The 22311-nt window shown below is 38.3% G+C and overlaps 2 protein-coding genes and 1 pseudogene across 2 annotated transcripts; all 3 read right to left on the bottom strand.

Moving 5' to 3' along the window:
* Positions 1-4250: 4250 nt before the first annotated feature.
* Positions 4251-10279, bottom strand: LOC140923386 (monoglyceride lipase-like). The gene is made up of 7 exons (XM_073373475.1): positions 10050-10279; positions 9154-9260; positions 8688-8824; positions 7844-7945; positions 6193-6285; positions 5288-5503; positions 4251-4806 (listed from the first exon to the last, which is right to left on the bottom strand). Exons 1-7 carry the CDS (start codon positions 10139-10141, stop codon positions 4705-4707), a joined length of 849 nt encoding a protein of 282 aa, XP_073229576.1. The 5' UTR covers positions 10142-10279; the 3' UTR covers positions 4251-4704.
* A 528-nt stretch (positions 10280-10807) lies between these two features.
* Positions 10808-15483, bottom strand: LOC140922560 (26S proteasome non-ATPase regulatory subunit 6-like; annotated as a pseudogene).
* LOC140922671 (B-cell receptor-associated protein 31-like) lies at positions 15339-22222 on the bottom strand. The gene is made up of 7 exons (XM_073372662.1): positions 22070-22222; positions 21869-21969; positions 19247-19397; positions 18000-18135; positions 17314-17449; positions 16343-16443; positions 15339-15683 (listed from the first exon to the last, which is right to left on the bottom strand). The coding sequence occupies exons 1-7, from the start codon at positions 22159-22161 to the stop codon at positions 15630-15632; spliced, it is 771 nt and encodes a 256-aa protein (XP_073228763.1). The 5' UTR covers positions 22162-22222; the 3' UTR covers positions 15339-15629.
* Between the last annotated feature and the right edge of the window lie 89 nt (positions 22223-22311).

Below are 22311 nucleotides of genomic sequence, written 5' to 3'. Positions count from 1 at the left end.
TACTCTATTGCTCGTTGGTTTTGGTTGAGAAGAATATCATCATAGCCGAGTTGGAAATAGGCTTTGCCTTCACATTCCCTGTTACCAACTTCCTTGGCAATCCTGAGCCCTTGATTGTGGTACTCTATTGCTCTTTGGTAGTCACTGAGGGATTGGTAAGCACAGCCGAGTATGCCATAGACACATCCGACACATCGGACTTGTGGGACTTCTTCAGCAATGCTCAGGTATTGCTTGAGGTACTCTATTGCTTGATGGAAGTCACCGAGGGAGTAATAAGCTGTGCCTAGATTGTAGTAGGCATCTGCTTTCTCTGCCGTGTTTTTCTTGATTTGCGCTATTGCAAGACGGTTTTTTTGTTCCTCTATATCTTGTAGTATTCTTTCTGCCATTTCGAAGTTTTAGTCTTCAAAGTGGAACTGTTTCTTGGGCGTAATGCTTCTTTAAAGGAGCGTGGAGGTAGAGAAAAAACGAAAATAATTCTCATTAATACATTTGAAGTCTTAGAACATGTTCCCATTAGACTGATAAGGTAGCGAGAACTTTCCACTCCTTCCACCCTAGATTTACTCCAACTGACAAATCTTCTGAATTTTTTTGTTAATTTCTGAATATTGATGTTATAACACAATATTTCGAGCAGATTCCTTTTAAACTTCTTTCTATAAACTTAGTTGAAAGTAAAAAATCTCCTTTGTACCCTACTTAAATATTCAGAAAACAAGAAAGGTTTCATTAAGTACAAAAACTAAACATGATATTTGAAACTCCTGTGATACCAAATGAAAATATAGTTGAGAGCTTCTTCTGAGGGAGGATCGGAAATAGGTGTCGGTTGATTTTGCTCAAATTTGGTACACTTAGTTACTATTATGGAGACTTATACATTATGCCATTGTTTTAGCTCGATCGTCCCTGTTTTGGTGTGAGGTATACATCAGCCTTTTTGGGCCGGGCTTTCTGAGGTCGATTTTTAGGTCAATTTTGAGGGTTTTGAATAATTCACCTTTAATGTATGGATCGGAACACTTCTATCCCTAAGGTTTTTATGGCAGAATATGTGGCACATCGAGGATATTACATGGCCGTGCACAAGTACACAAGTATCTCCAATTCAAGTGGCCATGTAATGTTCTATCTGTTATATAAACACCAATGAAATACAAAACCATTTCAGTTAGACATTTTTTTCCTGCGAAAGGCGCGATTTATTATGTAGCCATAGCAACGGTGATCTTATAACATGTTATTTTCATATGTGGAGATCATGTTTCCGTGTAAAAGCTCACCTTGTATTTCATTGGTGTTTATATAATAAAAAGAAATATTACTTTCTTTTGTGACCTTATTGTTTAGTTTCATGCTCGTGCAAGGATGTCAAAAGAAACCGCTAAAGGCCCGAAGTAAGTCCAATTATCTTCGGATTCCACTTCTTTGTAAAATTCTTACATGAGTAGAAAGCGTAGATTTTGTTATCTAAACACCAAGAGGAAAATACCAAGGTTACACGGCTTTCTCACTGTGCAGCCGTGCTTTGATGATTCTATTATTGATAGCCACAACACTCTCCCCATCTAGTTTACATGAAATGTTTCAGTCCAAATAGCCTGTGTATAGGCGCCCCTCCGTTACTAAAAAATAATGTTTTTTTTCTGACGGGAGGGGCCGGCTGTACACAGGTTAAATTCAGAGAAATGGGGCTTGGTCTAATCCTCAAAAATGAGTCCGCTGCCCGCTGACAATAACATTACGTGCAAAATTCAGAGAGACCACAAACTAGAAAACCACACCAAATTTTAAATTGTTTGCCTTACATAGAGCAGAAATAAATAACAATACAATTTACATAAGTCCCAATGCACATTGAAAAATTTAAAAGGCAGCTGTTTGAGGAAAGATGTGTTGACTAACTAAGTTCATGACCTTAATTTCTTATTAATCGATGCAAGACTTAGTTTCACAAATTTATGTACAAAGCAGGTCTTTTTTCGTTAGCTATTGTCATATAAATGAAAATTATTATAAATCTGTGACGTCTACAACATGAAAGATCCACATTTAACACAAATTATCCTGAATATCCGGCGTTGCTTGTGGGAGGAGGGGTAGGGGTTGGGGATTTGGAGGCGGAGGAGGGGGAGGGGTGGAAAGGAAGTGGAAGAGAGTAGCGGAAAAGGGAGACAACGAAGGGAGAGAAACACAAATCGGTCAAAACAATATTCTAGTCGGACGTTTTGCTTAACATGGAACAAACATACTTTGCTTCGCGTTCGCAAACCGGTCTAACTTATTATTAATTATTTGTAAGTAAAAAGGAGAGGGAAAAAAACTACAGCAGGGTATCAGAAAATAAACGTTGCAGAAATATCTGATTAGACAAATTTCAAGTTAAAGGAGATTATTTCTTACCTGGACGATTTGATCTCTGTGAAGAAATTTTCAACGGAGTTTTGAAGTGTTCTCCAGTGGTTGGATTTAAATGCAGAGGACTATCAAATATATAGGGTGGCCGATAGAAACAAAAAACCACAAGACAATGACAACAACAACAAAAATAGGAGAGAACAAACCTAAAGCAGAAACACATAAGACAAAATGGAAACCCAAAACAGAAAAACACTACCAGAAAACAGAAAACCCCAAATCCCAAAACGGAAATAAGCATCCCCAACAAGAAACACACTCAAAAAAATACAAAATTAAACCGCAAAACTGAAGCAGAATTCAAAAATACCAACCATAGCCACAAAAGACGAAAACAGAAACAAGGAAATAGTTTAAAGCTATACAGTTTTTCATGTTTCAACGTTTTTTTTTTGTTTTGTTTTTTTGAACAGGCGTTTTAATTTTTTTTTTTTAGGGACAACATAATCGCAGGTTATTATTATCTCGGAACATTAAACTGTTAATCAATCTCGTTCCCAGGCTATCTCTTCTCCCCGTCGCCTTTCGCTCCAGGTGACCGGTATTTTCGTCTCTGAGGTCTCCGGTCAATTTTAGCCAGCCGGGGTGTTCACGCGAGGACCGGAGGGCAAAACCACGTGAGGTCCGTTCCTCGATCGTTTTAGTACCTTTTCTAGTCCAAAGTAGACAGCCTAACGTGAGACATACGGTAACTAATAACGTATGGCGTTAAAATACAGAGATTGACTCTGACTGAACGTCGATCAGTTGCTCGAGATTTAATACGCCCGACATTAGGGAGGCGACAGTAGCGAAACGTCATTTATAAAGCTACTTGGCGTACTTTAAAAATTTGTGGGGGTTATCTTAATTGGCTAACTTGATCAAATTTAAGTGATTTTTCCGTGGAACTGAATTTTTTGGGAGCACTAACATCAAAGTGTAAATAGAGAAAAATAAATTTGTCTTTGGGTTCTTTTGTCCTCCGTATAACGTAGTGACAGCGAATAAATTTATAAAAAGGTGTGATGCACGGCAGAGTTATTGTTCTGTTTATTGAATCTATATCAAGAAAACATGCGAACGAGGCCCCGTTCACATAGAGAAAAATTTCCCCGGGGTCACCCTCCCTCCCGGCCCGAGTCAACTTAAGCAAGTGTTTATATGATAAACAGTTGGCCCCTTTGCCCAAGCCTAGAGCTGAAAACAGCGCTCCCGCATGGTCTGATTCTCTCGCCTTGACCGAGTTGACCCGGCTTAGCTAGAAAGGTGACCTTACCATTGAAAAAGCGCTCTAGCACTGTTTGTTTCTAGTGTATTTAAACGCCAAGTTTCGGTAAGGAAATGTAGGAAATTTTGGCTCGCCCAGGGTAGCTGGGGTAGGCGAGGGACTCTTCTACTCGGGGCGACTTTTCTTCCTATAAGGGGGGACCTTGCAGTTCTTGGAAGACCTCACGTTATTGGCGGGGAAAAGTATGAACAAACAAAGTTTGGAACCTAGCCCGAAAACAAAAGAACTGCGACACATAGGGGTCTATTCTGAACTGCTGCAAGGCTACTGGGGCCACGGGGCCTAATTGGCTATTTACGCGATGACATGGTTTTGCTACTAAAGGAATTCATTTCACTTTTTCTTTTATAATTAAATTTGGTAATCCCACTGAGGTTTAAATAACAAAAGCCCTAACTTACGCAAGAAAGCAAAACCCTGAAGGAATCTGGTATGTTAAAATGACGTCATCTTGGAAACGGCCTTTTTTAGAATCCCACAGAATTTGGCTTTCTCATGCAAATTAAGGTTTCTGAATTTACTGAATTAAATATGAAAGAAATTAAAAAAACGAAATGGTTCTGGTCATATTTGTGGATTGACACTACCATGAAAAGCCTCGTCTATACAAATCCGGATATTTTTAAAAGCGCATTTAGATATATTTTTCACATGAATCGGCCTTCCGTCTGGTATTCCGTCCACGCACGAAACCGGTGAATCCTCTCACCCAAACATTAGGCTGATTTAGCAACAGAACGGGAACATCAGTTGACAACGGGAAAGCGCGCGGAAAGGACTAAACGCGACTTCCATTGCTCAATTTGCTGCTCTATGATTGGCCAAGCCAGTTGTTTGATTTGCGCGCGTCGTCGTCAACTGACATTCCCGTTCTATTGCTAAGTCAGCCTGATATCTTTTTGAAACCGCTCTCCAGAGTGGTTTAAGGTCTCGTCTACACGAATGCGGGTGAAAAAATATGCAGTTTCAAAAATTAGTCTGGATTCGTGTACACGTGGCCCTAAAACAGTTCAAGGTAGCTTTTGCTGAATCCAGTCAAGAATGTCCTTGTAAACCACGCTCGCAGTTTCTTCCACCTCATTCAAAAGTTCATGGCGTCCATTTTTGTACACCTGCAAAGCAAGTTTTACACGCAGTTGAGTTTATAATGAAATAATAATAGGTAGATTTAAAAATGACAACGGGACGGAAAATTGGACGAAGAGGGAAAACTCTGTATTATTCTTTAGACACCCGTTTGGGGACGAGAATTTCCTCTTTGGTGATTATTTTATACATTCTCATAACCTTTTTGCTTGAAAATGTGGTGACATTGTTACGAGAAAATAGATATTGGTCACTCTTGGGGTTAAAAGGGTTTAGACAAATCACGACTTTTGTTGGGATAAGTTTACAATAATTACGCTTGGAACAAAGCGGCCGAAACTCGTACCCCGGGCAGGACAATATCACCACATGAAAAAACGCCGTTTTAAGACCGCATCTTCCTGCCATCATGATATACCGTCAAGCGCCCTAGCTATTCGTTGGAAATACCCATAGAGAGGCTATTAGTTCGCTCAGTGCTGTCAGTAAAGCAGCTCATTCGTGTACCTTGAATGTCTTGTCGTTACTTGGGGAACTCTCATGTAAGTAACGTGAACCGTCAATCTTCACTAATTGATCTCCATCACCATGGACAAGTAGATAAGATGTTGTAAGCCTTGACAAGTTCCCCTGGATTTCATTCATTGCATCTAATATAGCTCCCGCCCATCTAACTTTCATTCCCTCATGCCAGTTTAGGCTATCATCGGCATACTTTTCAACCTAAAACAATAGTAATAAACAAGGTGCATTGTGTTATTGAAGTCCTAGACTTGCCACAAGTCAAGCGCGAGAGAGTAGAAGGCGCGAGGGACGCCTGGTACTCAAGGAAATTCGACTTGTTGTAAGACCTTTGGTTACTAAATGGATTGTGCAAATAACTGAGTGACATTGAATTTTTTATGGGGAGGCTCCAACCCTAAAAAACACGACGAGCTCCTTCAACGATAAATGTGTAAGGAGTTAGGTCAGGGGGTGGTGCCTTACCATAAAACCATAAAAAACCATAAACCATAAAACGTTGTTGAGTAGCTTCCCGCCCTCCCCCACCGGGGGTATAATCTTAGGGTTGATCAATTGAACAGGACAGAATAACCCTCGACAAACCTGAATATTTTCGGCATTGTTCGAAAGTCGTGGAAACTTTTTTTGGAAACGCGGATAAAATGCATACGAAAGTCCCTCTCCTTTGACTCACGAAAAGAGACCAGTTTCCAATTGTGTTATTCGCCTTTTTAGAAACGAGAAGGGAATTTTATTAGAGAAGAAATTTGACCCGCGATTGTTTCTTGGATTGTTACTGGGATCACGCCGGTCAGCTATTGGCCAATCTTTTTCTCTGTCCTTAGTAACAATCCCAGAACTCTTTGCGAAAGTAAACTCGGCTGAGTTTCTCTGTAGTTTTGCATCACCTGTGTAGGATCCTGGCTTAAGAGTGATGGATCAATCGGTGGCCTGATCTGGTACGAGGGCATTATCCATGATACTATTCTTCCTACACAAACCTGTAAGATACATGTATTATATACGTTATTTGAGACCTTTAGTTTTTAAGACGAGGACGACTACGAGTACGAGATTTTCTTAATGCTAAGCAGTGCGCGCGCATTAACCAGCGTCATTTTGGCGGGAAAACGTGATAGCCGTCGTCATTCTACTACGAGTTTTGCCGAGAATGTCGTTGTGACGAAAACAAGTTATCAAATGTTAGAAGCTAAGTTTTATTATTTTCGGTCGGGAGAGGGCTTGAACTCCTTCAATAAGTAACAGTGCTAACTTTTCTTGTGAATCAAAAGTACAATGGAGCTTTCCGGGTGTCTATTTTTCTTTTTGAGAAGAGCGAAAGTCGTACTCCTAGTAGTTCTCGTCCTCAAATCTAAAGGTCTCTTTTAACCAAGCGTGAGGTCCAGATAGCTGAATATTGGCCAAGTTCTTTTTGTTTGTTTTTTTGCGTTTTTATATATGGACCAATCACTACTGTATTAATTTCGCACCTTCCCCAAGAAGACAAGGTTAAAAACTTGACTCGTGATAAAATAATCTCCTATTAAAATAATCATCATATTCCCTTCCCTCCGCCACTAGAACTTTGTAAAAAGTTCGTTTCGACTAGTAATTAATCAGATATTTATGTTTAAACAACATGTGAATTGACTATAAAAAAAACTGCTGCCCCTGCAAATATTTCACATCTAAAAACTGTTTTATCTCACTCTGCATTAAAGCTATGGTAAAACGGACAACAAAAACGTGAAACCTGTTTAACAAAATTGTTGGGAAACTAGTTGAAAAGTGATGTTGCGCATTTTACTACCCACGAATGAAGCCTCCCTTGCAGCAAATCAGGCTTATACAAGTTGCGAAAAAGTTGTTCCAGAACCTCGAGAGAAGTTCTACTTTTTGCATCAAAATCTGTCAATGTTGCGCGTTTTAATTACCGACCCAAGGCAAACTTGTTTTGCAGCAAGTGATGTAACTCCTGTGTATGGCGTGACTCCTGCGTAATTTTATCCAATCAGGAGTCAGTATTTACGCAACTTGCAACTCTGAATCTTATTTGCTGCAAGACAGGTTTGATTTATGGGCAATAAAACGCCCAGCATCGTTTTCGGACTCGTTCTGCAGCAATTGTTGCCCGTTTTACTGTACCTTTAGCTTCGCTTTTAAAGAGAGAGTTTTTGGAACTCGGAAATGGGCTATTATAGCCTGTGATCATGCATCCCTATAAAAAAAACCCGCCTGATCGCGGGTTCAGATAATTAATAGACGATGAATCATGAGAAACTATTGTTTTACCAGTTATTTCCTTGTTTCTGTTTTGGGGTTTTTGGTCATGGTTTGTATTTTTAAATTCCCTTTCAGTTTTGTATTTTTTTTGTAGGTGTTTCCGCTTTGGGATGTTTATTTCTGTTTTGGGATTTGTATTTCTGTTTTCTGGTAGTGTTTTTCTGTTTTGGGTTTGCTGTATCCTTTTTTTTGCATTGACGGCACCCTAAGGAAAGAGAAACAGTCGTTGCATTGTGTTTTCGTTTATTATTTGTAGCAAGTGGAGTAATAAATTACCGTGCAAGGATTGGCATCCACTTTTATGCTTGGTGCACTAAAAATAGCACCCGCAAAGAAATAAGGTCTTTCCATAACACTGAGAACAGCTATTGTACCACCCTAAAAAGAATAACGCATAATATTAATAATATCATAACATGAACTTTCCAAGGTACAGTCAAACCTTCCGTAAGTAGCCACTCTAAAGGCTGAGACTTGTAGTAAGTTGTCGCTTACGACGGCTTCCTTGGAGTAGATTTCCGGCCGGCACAGCTGCGCTGCTTTAAAGCAGTATAAAATATCTTGCACCGATTTATTTCTCAGTTCCATGTTGGTCTTTTTAGAAGTTCTTCGTATACTCTGAGTAGCATTAATTAAACACAGCGAACAAAAGAGATCAAACAAATCGTTATTAAGTGGTCGCTTTTTAAGAGGTTAAAAACAATGGAAGGTCTTTAAACCGCTACTGAGCCCCACGCTAACGCGGTCGCTTACGGATAGTGGTCTTTTACGAGAGGTGATCACATATGGAGGTTCGACTGTATTTGTGGTTTCGTAATATGAGATTTGACTGCATTGAAGCCAGACTTGAAAAGAGTTAATAATAAGAAAACCTGAAATTCACAGGCTATCTATGTTATCAAAACAAACTGGCAAGAACGCGACATTACGAAACATCCGCAAAGCATGATGGGCTTGGGGTCTTTATCGTAATTGACATATACTTGTATTCCTGTGATCGACTCGGTTAGGGGACCCGAGAACCTAAAACAAACAAACAAACAAACAAACAAACAAACAAAAAAGAAAAAAACGAAAAAAAGGGGCAGAGTTCCAATAACGTTTTTATAACAGTACATACCATTGAGTGGCCAAACATAAATATTGGTATGCCTGTGTTGTCTGCTGTGACTTGGTCAATGTGTTTAAAAACATCTCTGACGTAACAGGAAAAATCTGATATTTGGACTCTTTCTCCTTCACTCTGACCATGACCAACTAATAGAAAGATTTGTTGTCAAAAAATTAGCTCTTGAAGGGTTATATCACACGATTTCTTGTCTTTCTTTGTATTCGCCAGGTGCCCATAAAATCATAAATTGAATTCCAAAAATAATGGTCCAGTTTTCTACTCTATCTTTATCCCTCCCTCCCATCCCTAACATTTTACCGGCTACTTCCCCGAGCCCACAAGGCTCTGCAATACACGTATTTTTAGTTTTAGATTACCACCCCCACCCCCCTCCCCCGACTCTTCCCGAGAAAGTATGATTAGATGTAGTTAGTGCAGCACGGTACAGATTGAACAAGGCCGGGGTGGGACATACCGTGATCTTGACTGAAGGCGAGGTAGCCTTGTTCAGCTAAAGCATTTCCAAGCCTCTCGTAGCGTGAACAATGCTCTCCATATCCATGGCAGATAAAAACCAATGCTCTATCGAGGAAATAACCACGAAAATCTATTGTTATTTGTTTTATCAATGATCAAGAGACTTTCAATTTTGTGCTATACATGTAAATCATTTAGAGTCCTTCCGAGCACAGCAAATGATTAATTAACTGCATGCTGTATTAAGATTAATCTCTTTTAATACGAAGGTTTAGTTTATTTTCTTCAATTTTTGTATTCTTCGGATGGTCATATTTTTGCTCACCACCTACCGACTAACTGATTTCGCCATTGTAATAATAGATAGCTACTATCATTCAGTTCGCTGAATTTTTGTCAGCGATTGTACCGATCCTCAGATCATATGGAAACCACACAAAGTCAACAAGCTTACTCTCGAACCTTAACTCGCCGCGAGATTGTTCGAGCTGATGCGAGTTAAGGCGAGATAAGGAAAAATTGAGGTTGCCTATCAGTTGCGAGTTTGTGCGAGTTAACGCGAGTCAACATTGGACATCTCGTGCGTGCTTGGAATTTAATTTTCACTCGTTTAAATGACTTTTTTCAAGTTGACTTTACTTTGCTCGTTTGATTTCATTCCCTCGCTCTGACTCTGCATTAGCATAAACCTTTCTATTATAATGCTTATAATAAAAATAACTTGATTAATCATTTAGCCAGGTCGATGCACTTTTGACTGCAGCAAAGCAAAATACACTTCTTTTGGCGACAAAAAGAATAAAGGTCGATTTTTGCGCTAATTCAACTGTGTTAGCAGTCATTTTTGAAGAGCGTGATTTGAACTTCAAGAAATAAACTGCTGATAATGCTCACCTGGGTTTCTTGTTGCTTGGTTTCCAATATTTGGTAAAAATTTTCTTTCCATCTGCGTTCTTGAACGATCCTTCTTCTGAAACGATTTGCATACTAATGCTTGAGTGTATTCGCAATAAATACACAACCAAAGAACGCGTTTAATTTAGAAGCAACAGCAAAACATGGCGATCTGCGCTCGATGAAGCGTATAAAAAATATTGTGCTCAACAAAAACAAAGCATGTTATTGAAATGCAAAATGTAAATTTCGATCAATTTGTTTGATCACCGAGAAACGTGTCGCCAACCTGCTGCTACGCTCGGATACGGAGCATTTGGCGGGAAAATCGGTTACAACCTTAGATGGGTGGGGAGGGGAAACTATCCAACTAACTTTTCGCGAAAATCAGTTTGAACTTTAAATGCGTGACACTCTAGAGCTTTTAAAAATTATTATCCATAATATTTATCTTACAGTTGGCACGATTATGTCGCGGTTCAATTCTATTTTCGGTCTAAGTGTTATTTTCCTTTGTTTTCAAACACATTAATTGTCAACGAAACCACTAATAAATCATATCAAATTTCCAGCAGGTTCAAAACAATGGCAATTTGCAAGTGAAAAAAATTGCCACATACACTGTACATGTAAACACAAAAATTGCTGCAAAAATTTCGTGTGTAAATAAGCTTTAAGCAATGTTAGAAGTGAGCTGATAACAAGCAATTCAGCAATTGAATTCAGCTTAAATCTATTTTAAATAAATGGTGCTTTTCTTACTTATCGATGAACTCCTCACTAACTCCAAATGCATTAGCCATGTACTGCAATGTGAGACTGCGGTATGACTCCAACAGCTGGGTGTATAAGCGTGTATTCTCATCTCCCTGATATAGTATCTACAGTGTGGATAGAGCAAGCGATCTTGTTTGAGAAAATCTTCTACTTGTGCTGCAGAGAGATAAAATAAATCATCATCATTATTGATCTTTTATCTGTACACCATAGGATTTGCCTGTAAGTATGCAAGCTATAGTGACACCAGCAAATTCAGGGCTCGACGTTGCGACCCGTGGGGTCGCCAATGCGACCAGCTTTTACTCAGTGGCGACTAAATTTTCACGCCTGGTCGCCAACCTGGCCCCCAAGATAGGTGACTTTCTTCTTTGGGTAAACGTACACTAATGATAATTTGTTATCCTTTATACAACTAACGGATAGCTAACGGTTTTTCTAACGCTCTAACGTTTTGCCCAAACGCTCTAACGGTTTGTCTAAACGTTTTAACGATTTGTCTAAAGGCTTTAACGATTTCTTCCAACACTCTAATCTACGTTTACTTGAAAGAGGATTGTGAAATGAATGAATTCGACGGAAGACTTTAATCGACTTTCGGACAAATCGATCGCAATTCTTAACAGATCGTCCCGTGTTTCTCCGGGAATGACTTTAAGCGCATCGATATTTAAAACAATTTCTTTATGTCGAACATGTATCTCGATTGCGGACTCGATAACAGATTAGTCTGATAAAAGCTCAAGCTAATCGAAGCTAATCGAGAACGAACGGCGCTTACTTCTCGAGCTTCGCAATTCTTGTAAACAAAGGCAACCGCGCAATAGATGAAGTTTCACCGATGTTCAGTTCTGAACATGCAAATACATGGGACGCTAAACAAATTTTGCAGATTTTGTTCTTTCATAACCCAAATAAGTTTTTTTGTGATTCCTAAATTTTGTTTTTTTAATGTGTATTCCATTTCCTGAACCTTAAGCTTGAATACCTGTTTGAGGAGATTTACGCTTAAGTGCGGATTCATTTTACAGAACACCGGCTGGTAATCGAGCGTCAGCGAAAACCATTCGAAAGAAAGTTCAAAGGAAGTCTAAACCATTCATTTTCTGTTAAGGCTAAGTTAAAGATGTTAAGTTTATTTTATCCCATTAGTTGTTAAATATAATTTTTGGCGACTAGAATACTTGTTCTGGCGACCAAAAATGAAAACTTGGGGGCCAGTTGGCCCCAAGATTTTTTTCTGAAAGTCGAGCACTGAAAATACTATCTGGCTGACTACAATTTAGGCGAGATTAAACACCAGGCAATCGTCACCAATCATATTATAAGTAGGGTGGTCTTGGGCTTTAGCAGCTTTACAGTGCTTTCGCTAGGGTCAATCACTTTGCTCACGTTGCTTTCACGCGCAGTACATGTAGCTTTAGCCTCCTTTGCTCCCAGCCCTTCCTTCCCTCTAGATGTTTTTTGATAAGTATCTACACATTTTTCTCCACTGAGGTTCTCAGTGTGTGGGTGGCGCCTGGTGGGTGCCGCTCAAATGGTTGTCATGGTTACTGTCCTGGCTCGCTTGTGGTTCCCTTCAGGTTTACAAGGCACTTTCCCCATGGGTTTAATTTAATTTTTATAGAGGGAATTAAAAAAAAAGTAGAGCTTTCCTACCCAAGACTACAAAAAAATCAGCATAGTGGCAGTTGTATATGGATGTCAGGAATTGGTTTACAACTGGCAAATGATGAAGAACTTCTAGGATTTTAGCACCATTGACAACCTAAACATGAAAATATCTTTGTCATTTGCAAAGTAGAAAGTGGTTTTAATACCACAAGTCAACAACTAACTTTGATAAACTATTAAAATACGGCAGCACTAAAACACGGAATCCGGAATCCAGAAACGAAAATGGAAATGGAATACGGAATCAAATATCAATGATAGAAAATTAAAGAATTTTACACTGCCTAAGTTAGTACAATCCAAAGAGAATTTGTTTTAGTTTTCTTGGCAGTTCCCTTAAATATTTTCTTGTTATTGTGTCTGGATATAAGGTTTGCCGTAGTGTGGGTCATTGCACTGCAAGGCCGATGAAAGTAATTTTACGAGTTATCTTTATTCGCGAGTTTATGGGTTGAATAATACAGTTAAATATTAATTACCTATGTAGCTAAATGTCAAGAATAGTAGTAGTTGGCCCCAGACCACGCCACGTGATTGTCCCCAAACTGAATACTCAACACATGACCCACCCGTGACGTGACCACAGTTCTGGTGTTTTAGCAATAAGTTCAACTTTTTCGCCAAGCTGAATACTGATGGAATACTGGTGTACCGGTAATTGAGTTTACGTTGACGTCCATATTTTTGTTGAAGAGGCTTATTAAACATGGCACATTATTTTGATGTAATCAGTTGAGGAATCAAGCAAATGCATGCACAATTCTCTCTTCTCTTTGGCCTCCACAATGCCATGGTTCTTTTGAGCAAGTTGTAGTGATAAATAAAACTGAAAACTGTTGAAGACAACCTAGAAAAGACACTCAGGAAAAACTTGACGGCGACGCCTTTCAGTTATATAAACGATGCCTCTGTCGATTTAAACGAAGTCTGTCTCCATATAACTTACCTTTTTCTTAAGGAACTAGTTTTTGTCAGTGGCGTTTTTCTCCTCGCTTTGCTATCCCATGAGAATTTGCATTTATTGCCGGAAGTTGTATCAAAGGGGTGGCAAATGGTAAAATCCGAGACTCGCCGAGACGCCGAGACCCTAGTTAGAAATCCGAGCCCGAGGCTCTTTGGTAAAAAGTTTCGAGACTCAAAAAAAGTAGAAGCAAACCATGCAAAAACGAGACTTTGAGACTTATCAAAAACGCTTTCGAGATTTCGAGGTCCTGTTAAAATTTTCCGAGACCCACGTTTTTCGAGGTACCATTCGCCACCCCTTATCAAGAGTCTTTTCACCGGAATGGACTCCTCCAGTGATACAGCAGTCTCCTCTACTCCATTAATTTATTCATTTACAGCACTGTATGTCTTTTTTTTATCTGTTTAATTATTTATTGTTATTGCTGATATATATTTTTTTCAAATCGATCGGTTGGAACCGTCTTTCACGGAATCCGTATTCCGTTTCCATTTCCATTTTCGTGATTCCGTTTCCGGATTCTGAATGCCGTGTTTTAGTGCTACCGATTAAAATACACATTTTTGTCAAAAACTGGTACAGATGAGAAACAACATTATTGTTGTACATGTATCTGTTCTTTGTACAGCAATGTAAGTTGTAATATGTTAAGTTCCATGTTGTTGCTAATAGTCCTTCTTTCTCTCTAAATAAAAGTAGCATACAATGTAGCTACAGTTGTAGTACACACATTGAACAGAAAGATCAGATCCTGTGTCGAGTGGTTGCTTACAAGAGGTTTAAAGGAATGGAAAATTATTTAAACTGTCAGCCAAAAATGGGGTCACAGTTGCGTACAGGAATCAATTATTTACAAGAGGTTCCAACTGTAAGGTTTTGACTTGGAAATCTTTGGTGTTTTGGATAGGTGGTTGCTTTAAGAGACTGTATCATGATAATACTGGAAATAAAGATTAAATTTCATAACTTCAGAATTGAGAAGTTTAATATTAAGAAGCTGACTCGTGGTAACCAACCTTTTGTCTTAGGTCAACCCTCTATAGCGCAATCATACTTGCAAGTACAGTATACGTAACAAACGTCTTGTAATCCATCAGCTCATATGATGTGAAAGTAGATATACTGTATAGGAAGTTATTAGCAGCTGATTTGAAGTCGCGGGTGGATAAAAAGTAGATTCCCTGGTACACTTTGAGTCTGTTACGGCGATCCCAGTCACCTCCTTCCTCTATAAGGCTGATAGAAAACAAGTTATACCTAAATATAACTATTTTTCAATCATTTTTAACAACTATTTTAGCTAATCTAAGATACCAGTACAAGTTAATATTAGTTAAAAGTGACAAATACGACAATCTTATCATCTTGTAAGTTATCGTGTGCAAATAAATCACATAAACTACAATCTTATAATCATTTACATGCACTTCAGTTATGTAAAAAAATGTTATTATCAGCAGTTTGAAAATAAACTTGTCCATACATTTGATACTAGCAGCCTCTGAGTAAAGATGATATCACTTAGTTAAGTAAGAAACCATACGATAGTCTGTACTTACGTCTTGGCTTTATCTATGTTCCGTGTGATAAGGTCATTGTCAAGGTAAAACAAGCCGATGCGAATTTGATAAAATATGATATCCAGCTTGTAACCGAGGGCTACTGCTTTCTCATATGCGAGGCGGAACACAGTCAGGGCTTTTACCTGGAAATGGAAAGAAAAATACATTTTTAAAATATATAAAAATAATCATCACAACAGAGCAATAAAACCCTCTAGGCATCAACTCATCTCATCAATGATGACAAGTAGTAATCATAAAGGGTTTTTATCCTGCTAACAGAAACAAAATCAAAGCTATTATCGGTACAAACCTTATCCCCAATCTGACAGAGATATTCTGCCTTAGCATACAATGCATCTCTGATTTCTGTCTCTCCTAAATTTTCCTCAGCATCTTTGAGGGTTTCGTCAAGCTTCTTGAAGAAGTTTAAATACTTTTGAACACTGTTTTTAATTTACACAGGTCGATAACTCAAGGATTATTGCTCACTGATCTTCAAACATAAAAACTCCCTAATGTGTTACAAGACTAGATCCTGTAAACTATATTAGAATCGGCAGTTTGTTGGTTTAGTGATCTCTGGCCATACACCCAATCATCTCAGTTGTCTTTCTTGTCTTCTTTAGTTTGGGTCTCGTCTTTTTCCAGCTGTGCCTTTGGAAAAAAAAAAAAGAAGATAAAAACACAAAGAGGTCACAAGTGAATAAAAAGTGATGGTCAAGTCATTGCAACAAACTTTACCAAAGAGAGAATTTAGCTATTTTCATAGAAGGAATTGTGCCCTCAAATAATATTAAAATGTGGGCTTTATAGCAGCCCCCCTCAAAACATTTTTGTATACTACCTTCCCCTTTCCTCCTTAGCGTGTTATAACAACTGTCCCCTCCCTCCCTCCTTCCCTCCCTACCCATCTTTGCTTTAGAGTGTCCATCCCAAAGCCTGCTACATTCTCTTGTTAGCCCAGAAGTTTGCTCCATCAAGGCAGACTGACCCTCCCCTTCCCTCCTCCAAGTGTGTTATCATGTCCCCTCCCTCCCTCCCTACCCACCCGTGCTTTATTTAAAGTACTCGTCCAAAAGCTGTCAAACTCACTAGCAGCCTTCAGCTTCAAGGCAGACCCTCCCCTCCCCTCCTCTAAGTGTGTTAACACGTCCATACCCTCCCTCCCTCCCTCCCCACCTGTGCTTTATTTAGAGTACTCATCCAAAAGCTGTCAAACTCACTAGCAGCCTTCAGCTTCAAAGCAGCCTGAGCAGACCCCCCCTACCGACAGCGTGTTATCGTGTCTCCCCTCCCTATTTTACATTACCTACCTGTGCTTTTGAGTGCTCATCCAAAAGCCTGTCATACTCTCTCGTTAGTCCTGCAGCTTGCTCTTTTAATGCTGCCAAATCTTTCTTTGTCTTCTCAAGCTCTGTATTTAAAGGTGGAATAGCAAATATTCTTTTAAAAACCTAAATGGAGATCACTCTTCAGTACATGATCAGAAGTGTTGCATTCTGACACATTGTTCTCGGGTTTACTAGTACCTAACATGCAAAACAGACCATCATTTTCACTATCTTTGTCCATCTCTCGGTCACACTCATACACATGTATAGCTATACATTGCCTACAAACTTGGAAACTGAGACACTGAAAAGAAAAGCACTATAATAGTAAACCACTGAATGCAAGTAACAGGTCTTTGATTTATTATGTACATGTCATGGGGAAGACCTTGTTCAGTAGATAATCTTGATCAGTAAACTGATGCTAACAGAAAAAGTTAAGACTGACAAGTTTTTATGGTATCAACAGTCTCATCTTTGGTTAAAATAAATGTACAGTTCTCACATATACAGTGACAGATTACATCTATTTTCATATTATGAAAAAGTTTACATATACGGTGTGCCAAAAATTGTTGCTGGAGTTTGTTTTTGCGGATTTGCGATTTTTTGTGTTTTACGGGAACTAATCTTTGCCATTAGGTTTATCTTGACGGGAATTAATTATTGCAATTTTCAGAAAGTACCCAGTACCCAGCATTGATCATATTTTCGTTTTGGTCAGTACGTGCCATAGAAATACATATTTTCAAACAATACCCTATCTATTTTAACCAGTAATTCATGGTATACCGTTTTGTTACTGAATGAAAGAGGCAACTAACTTTTAATTGAACAGACATGATCACCCGGAAAATTGCAAGAATTAGAAACTGCAAAAATTTCGAGCAACACAGTATGTATTCCACATTTGAATTTGACCCAGAAGCTAAAACCATCATACTTAGCTGCACCTTCAGTCCTCTCTGTCAGCTTTTTGGATTTTTCTGCAAGAGAATCTCTCATGTCCTTCAACTCTTGGTTGAGTTTGTCCACTTCATCTTCGCCTATACCACCTTCTCCAGATTCCCCTCTGGCGCTTTCCAAGGACTGCTCAGACAAAAAAAGAGGCACTTTATCTGAGTGTCATTGTATTTAATGGTCACTTTATCTGATGGTACTGCTATTTTACAAGGTCATCTGTGCCACCCGACAGTCTAGCTGCTTGCAGTACTAGAGCAAAGGAAGAACATTCATTTCTCAGTTATTTTAAGACCCTAAGTATTGGTCCGGCCTGGAAATTTAAGCTGCGACTTCCCGCTTGTGCTATACTTACTGAGCTAATCCTGCTTCAGTTAAAGTAACAGAGTAGCCGAAATCAATTTTATCCTCATGATAACAACACATGATCAAGAGAAAAGATTTAATGAATTACCGGTAATAAAATGATCATCAAAGGCAATCATCTTTAGCCACACTTGTAAATAGCCAACTGGTTTATCTCTGGCCAGTAGTGGGGTTCTTTTTAACCATGTTCATTTCAAATAATGTTTGTTTCTGTTGTCATTTGTGGGCCAAGGTGAACACTGCTGGGTAACCAATACTTGTGCTATCCTTATAAAGTCATTTTTTTCCCTTGAGATTTTAATTTACAAATTACCTTTTTTAGTTCTTCATTCTCATCCATAAGCCGCTTGCACTGATCAGAAGCACCCTGAGCCTGCCTCAGACTGGCCTCATTAGAAGCTTCAAGAACTGAGCAATGAGAAAGAAGCCTCACAACACGGCGCAACACTCTGCAAAGAAAAAACCATAATTTGAAGTTTAAACAAAATTCAGTAATGAAGGGCTCCATGCAAAAACATCTCCTCCAGAAATGAAATGAAAGTTAGCCTGACTATCCATTTGAAAGCTACTGATCAGTACTTTCCTACAGAACTGTTTATTATCCCGTTTAAATAGTATTTCATTTGAAGCAGTATTGTAAAACCTATAAATTATGGGGACACTCATTGGACCCTCATTTCAGTCGGCTGAAAAGAGATGTTTTCATGTATTACATGTATGGGAAGAAAAGCTGTGGAATCAATCACCCTCATTGAAGAAATTCATTAGGCTAGAACTGTGTCAAAACTGTGTTAAAATTTTTAAGAGTTCTTCAAGCAAAGCCAAAAAAGTTCAGTCAGGGTGTTTATTAGGCATTGGAGATTGGAGAATTCTTTGTGTACTACGCACAAATCTCGGGCTAATGTTCGGTAGCCTATGACTACTTTTTATACCGACAAGGAACATCTTTCAAAATATTCTCCTATAACATTACACCTTTTTCCCACTAATAGAATCAATTCTTAACCCTTTAAGCCCTAGAAGTGAGCAGCATCAAATTTCTCCTTGTAATATCAATGCTTTGTAAAACAGAGTGGTCATGAGAATTACAGATATGGTCACAAAAAAAGAATTTGCATGATATTTTATCAACTTCTCCTCATTACTTCTGTAGGAAATGAATAGGAGCAACAAGTGAGAATTCAAATTTTGATCTTAGGGTTTAAAGGGGTAATGAAAACCCGGTTCAGTATTTTAGTTGACAGTTTGGAGAAAGTGACTTTGCATTATGTGCATAATGAACGACACCTCTGGTTCTTTTTTCAGATGGCTGACAGGCATCGAAACTGTCAACTACAATACTGAACTTTTTGTGGCTATGTTTGGAGAAAAACAAATTAAAATTTTATTTTACCCTCGTCTGTGCAGTGCATTGCAAATGGTTTGTACTCTATATGGTTAAAGCAGGTTTCATCACATTACAAAGTAACTTTTGACACTCCATTTATTTTCAAGTTATTGTACATGTAAATGTATGAAGTCGCAGGAAGGGAGGTTCATTTAGACCACTAGCAAACTTACATGAGAAGGAAAAGAGAAAATCCAGAAATGTAGAGATTGCGCTGAGCACGGAAGAGCTTCATATGAGCCAACATTTCAGCTTGGGGATTATTTTGTAGGTCAGTGGGTGTTGTTTCAATTTTGTTATATTTCCTTGTCTCTCGAATAGAATCTGCAAAGGTAGACATTAAATAATTCAAAATAAAAACTAATTATCAATATTAAATTTAAATTCATTTAAATAATAAACTGGTTCAAACCCTGGGCCAGACCAACACTTACAGCTGTAGGGTTTTTAAGGAACTGAGGAGAAGGTGCTGGCTTTGTAAAGACTTAACTTAAGGTGGCTGAACACAGTTTTAGAGGCAGTCAGCGGTAACTCGAATGATGGTACGTGTTTTAAATTAGACAAACAACCATGGTGGGGAAAAAAGCAATGGTACACAGAAGAACATGGACAAGTCGACTTTGTAATCTACTCTATTTAGTTTCTTCTTTAAAAAAAAAACACTTGTAAAAATAACGGCATAGCTTTAAACAGGCTGATCATGTGTAGTAATTGTATAATTGCATGTGTGCTTCAGAGTGTAGTCTGTGTGTGCATGTATGCTATGTGATAATTACTGTAATTGTTGTAACTGTTGTACTTTGAAATAAATGAAATGAAATAAAAAAAATGGTACACAGAAGACGATTTCTCAAAATCTACTCATTAAAATTTGGTGATATTTGGCAGAACTTTTACTTTTATCGTATTTTGTATAATGAGTAATTTTAAAATGGAAGTTAAACAGACCAATTTTGTGACAAATTTAATAATTACAGTACAATTATATTATTGATTATCTAAAAATCCCTCTGTTTTAATTTTGGTCAAATAAGTTTCAAATTGTAATGATTAATTATATTAAGCTGTGTGCCTGTGTGCAAGTTTATAGGAAAATCTAATGAGTGAATTTTATGTAAAGTGAGCGAAAGTGAAATTTTAACCCATTCGCTCCTGGAGATTTTGCTGAAAAACGCGTTTTGAAGCTAGTCGAGTGGTTTTCTGGTCATTGTCGTGCTATAAAGAGCTAAAACTTACCAGAAACTGGTTTACAGGTCGAACACTTCGCGGCCTTCTGATCCAGATGCAAAATATCAGCTTGCGAAGTTCGGGCATGCGCAGAAAGCAAAATTTCGACATAGTTTTTGGGTTTAAAAGTGACACAGCAGTCTTGACTTTTACTTTTCGCTTTCTCTCCTCCGTTCTTTTTTTCCTTTTCTTGCCTCATTTTTTTTTTCTTTTGCTGGGCATTTAGTAGGCTTGATTTTGGTGGGAAGAGTTTTTAGGAAAGCTTTTAGGATCTTAGGATTAGGCGAAAGGAAAGGTAGGTGGGTAATGGAACAAGATTTTCATGGAGATTTTCAGGTCAATGTCACGTGGTTTTTTGCTTGTTTCTCCGGTGTCCTTGACTAAATTGTGCTCATTCTGGTATGGTTTGAAAGATCTCTTCACTCTGCACAAGTTAGTGAAGAAAGTTGTCCTTGACCGTTAAAACTGATGACGTCACAACGGGTAGAAAGGACCTGGATCCACCCGGGCGGTTACGGGCGGTTCAGGGGCGAATGGGTTAAGGTTGTATTCAATCGTTCATGTTGCCATGGAAACAACAAAAACATCACATTTTACCTGTCAATCAAAATCTTTCATCAGTATATTATTTTTCAATTTTCAAGTTTCAGCTTCTGAGCTGCAACCTTTCTCTTGTCATGATTTGGCAAATGACATACACTCACAAACTGCCAAAACTGTGTTCAACGACCTTAAATAATAATTATTTAAGTTAAGTCTTTACAAGTAAGTAATTAATAATAATTAGTAATTACTTGTTTAGATATTTGCGGGCTCACAAGTATTATTTTAGTAAATAAATATTCCCAAGCATTTCTAGAATGTTTTTTGTAAAGGCCATATAAAATTTCAGAGAGTAAAACACCAAAAAAATGTTTTGTTTTGATCCTCCACTGGGATGGCACTATAAACTTATTAAGGCCAGAATAATGGGAAACAATTCAATTCCATTCCAAAGCATGAAAATACCGTAATATGCATTTGAAAATTTAGTACATTTACTCTCACCTGTTATGTTGCATCACCTCAAAGAACAATGTTATCACCTCAAACATTCTTAACAAAGTACATCCTTGCCAAATATAGAACACGATGACTCGCCCTTAACTTCCAAAGTAGAAAGTGAAAGAGACTCTCTTACTTTCCCGGAAGCAAAGTTCTTCAAAAAAATTCATAACACCACCCTGTATTCGCGATTTTTTCCCCTTTTTATTAAGTTTTCACTAGCTTAGATCGATGCGTACTCAATATAGATATCTTGCATTCATCAAGAGGTTATAAACAGTTTACTTGAAAAGCAGAAAAACAAAAAATGTTAGCTCATTAAGCTTACCATGGAGATCAGCGACCTATTGCAGAATCAAAAAACTTGACAAAGACTTGAAAAATTAAAATACGAAGAAGGGATTCTCGACAATCAGAATCAATTTATAAATTAATCTCCATTTGACGATCTTCAACCAGGCTTGGCTACACCAAAGCTCATTCCAAACTCGCATTTTACTATTGAATGTATAAACAAAATTTACCAGCAAGTAACAGGGCCATTACTATCACAACCACGTTGAAATAGAAATTTCCATATTCAAATAACGTTGATACAATCCTGGAGTTGAAAATTTGGTTCCATCTAAAAGGTATAAAATAAAAACAAAGCCATTTCAGTGCAAACGAATACAGCTGATACAGCTGTGATGCTGTGTGAGGAAATCGTGAACGCAAAATCTTACCGTTTAGGAGAAATAAAAGGCAAACAGAATAGAAGGAGAACCCCTATCTCAGCGTAAAGAAAACCAGCTGCGAATGTCCACTGAAGTGTCATATTTGTGCAGAAAATACAACTATAAACGCTCCTCTAGCAAAGGTTGAGTCACCTTTTAACTGCATTGTAACCACGCTTTTAACTTGGTATCCAGGCACTAAGCGGGTACGGACAAGCCTCGTACGTGCCGAATGAAAGCCGAATAGAACC

This window comes from Porites lutea, chromosome 13, assembly GCF_958299795.1.
Source record: "Porites lutea chromosome 13, jaPorLute2.1, whole genome shotgun sequence".
NCBI classification, from domain to species: Eukaryota; Metazoa; Cnidaria; class Anthozoa; order Scleractinia; family Poritidae; genus Porites; species Porites lutea.
The sequence above is the reverse complement of the archived record's forward strand: the minus strand, read 5'-3'. Positions and strand labels throughout refer to the sequence as shown.